General features: G+C 36.2%; 1 protein-coding gene across 1 annotated transcript; it reads left to right on the forward strand.

Moving 5' to 3' along the window:
- The first annotated feature begins 486 nt into the window (after positions 1-486).
- LOC113369945 lies at positions 487-1,425 on the forward strand. The gene has a single exon (XM_026610607.1). The coding sequence runs from the start codon at positions 487-489 to the stop codon at positions 1,423-1,425; it is 939 nt and encodes a 312-aa protein (XP_026466392.1).
- The last annotated feature ends 1,188 nt before the right edge of the window (positions 1,426-2,613 follow it).

Consider the following 2,613-nt stretch of genomic DNA (forward strand, 5'->3'; position numbering starts at 1 on the left):
TCACCAAATCGCCAGCAATTTTTGATTGAATGGTGAAATTCAGTGCGTGTACATCATTATTCTTTGCGGCAAGAATTGCTCGTTAACTTAACCAAGCATAATTCTGATAACTCTCACTAACGTCATTATTTGAATTTTTAATTACGGTGCGTGAAGTTCCAGCAACTTGCATTAAAGCACGATGCCATGCACAACTAATTTTCTTAGCTATAAACCTTGTGGAGCCCGAGACCTTTCCGATGAATGCAAAATTGTCGAAATCGGTTCGTGCGTTCTGGAGTTATTTCGTCAGGAAGGAAAACCCGACTTATTTTTATATATATAGAAGATAACATGGATTGCTCAGTACATATTGCAGCGGCAAAATCGCGGGTTGCTCCGTTACGAAACATCACATTGCCGCGTTCAGAATTATGCGCGGCTCATTTATTATCAAAATTAGTTAATAAAGTTAAAGATAATTTAGAAATTTCCATTAATCGCGAAATGCTTTGGAGCGATTCAAAAATAGTACTAGCATGGATTAAATCGCCTTCCCACAAGTGGAAAACGTTTGTTGCTAATAGGGTTTCGGAGATCCAAACCAATACGGATCCAAACAATTGGTACCATGTTAGATCAGAAGATAATCCTGCCGATTTAATTTCGCGAGGAATGTTACCGGAAGTATTAATTAATTCAGATTTGTGGTGGTTCGATCCATCTTGGTTGAATACCACTGACAAACTTTCTTTTGGCGCAGATTTCATATCAGAAACCGAAGAAGAAATTAAACATGTTTCGTTAACAGTAATAGAACAAACCACAACTAATATATTTAATATGTATTCATCATATACAAAGTTAGTTAGGGTCATTGGATATTGTGTTCGGTTCCTTAAAAATTGCAAGAACAAGGCCAAGAACAAGGGCGACTGTATCCACGGTGAATTAAAAACCACCGAAATTAATGATGCTCGCGTAAGATTAATTAAATTAGCACAACATGAAAGATTCAAAAATGAAATAGAGTCTCTATCAAACCACGAGCCAATAAAAACTAAATCAGATTTAAAATCTCTCAACCCATTTTTAGACGAAAATGGTATTTTGAGAGTTGACGGTAAGTTGTCTGACTTAGGTTACGATAAGCGTCACCCAATGGTTCTACCTAAAAATCATGCACTTTCATCATTGATTGCCAGATATGAACATATAAAATCTTTTCATTCTGGAGCGCAACACTTGTTACATACGCTCAGAGAGACATACTGGCCAATCAACGGTAGAAATTTGTGTAAAGGTATTATACGAAGATGCGTTATCTGCTTCAAGGTTAATCCTACTTCTACTTCCCCATTAATGGGCGATTTACCAAAAAACCACGTCACTCCCCATTTGCCATTCACGAATTGCGGCGTGGACTTTAAGATCCGATTATGTTGAGAGATCGTCGTACTAGAGGGTATAAAAAAATTAAAGGGTATATATGCCTAGTTATTTGTTTTAGTTCGCGAGCCATTCATTTAGAACTAGTATCGGATTTAACATCAGAATGCTTTTTAGCTACACTCAGACGATTCATCGCACGTCGGGGAAAACCCACTAACATTTATTCAGACAACGGAACAAATTTTGTCGGGGCATCGTCGGAAATTAAAAGATTAGCTAATTTTTTGTGCAAAAATAACCTTAGTAATGTTTTGAAATCATTAAGTGACGACGGCATCAATTGGCATTTTATTCCTGCTAAATCACTCCATTTTGGAGGTATTTGGGAAGCCGGTATAAAATCATGTAAGTCGCATTTAAAGCGAATTTTAGGAAATGCATGCCTTACCTTTGAAGATTTCTATAAAATTTTAACACAGATCGAAGCTATTTTAAATTCCAGGCCAATTTCTCCTTTGAGTTCCGATCCTAATGATTTAAATCCATTGACTCCTGGCCATTTTTTAATTGGCAAATCCTCTTACGGGCGGGGCTAATATTGTTAATCCTAATTTTTAATAATTTTTATTTAGTATAAGTTCAGAGCTCAGCATAGAAAGACTAACTATCTGATGCCCTTATATTCAATATATTCTTTTTTTTATATAATAAACATACTAATATTAAAAGTCGCATTTTATTTATTTAATCACCGATCACACCAGCAGTTCCATTATAGAACAAATTAAAAGTGTAGTGGTTAGAATAAGTAAACGACAACACCGGTTTAGACGTAGAAGTAATTTTTAAGCTTCGCGCCTTAACATAGCCTAAAGGAAGAAGATACAACCTCGATGAAAAAACACTGGGGGGGATCGCATTGTACAAACAGAGTCCATCCTGTTACAAATATTGGAGGTCCTTTTTATCTTTACCTTTTTACCTTTACCTTACCTTTTTATCTAGTCCTTGGCTAATATTCCGATCAGCTCTGGTATCAATAAAACTTTCGTGGAGACTTTGCGTACTTCTGTTCTGAATATGGATCCATCTAATAGAAACTGTGTTCTGATGTTTGACGAAATAAGCATTTCTGCAGGCATTGATTATGACGAGAGTAAGGATAACATAACAGGCTTCAAGGAGGTTTCAGAAAGGAGATCAAAGTTTGCGGACCATGCTTTAGTATTCATGAATAAAGGC

Source organism: Ctenocephalides felis, unplaced genomic scaffold, assembly GCF_003426905.1.
Source record: "Ctenocephalides felis isolate EL2017-DRISC unplaced genomic scaffold, ASM342690v1 CF-g0.4_SCAFFOLD_00085, whole genome shotgun sequence".
NCBI classification, from domain to species: Eukaryota; Metazoa; Arthropoda; class Insecta; order Siphonaptera; family Pulicidae; genus Ctenocephalides; species Ctenocephalides felis.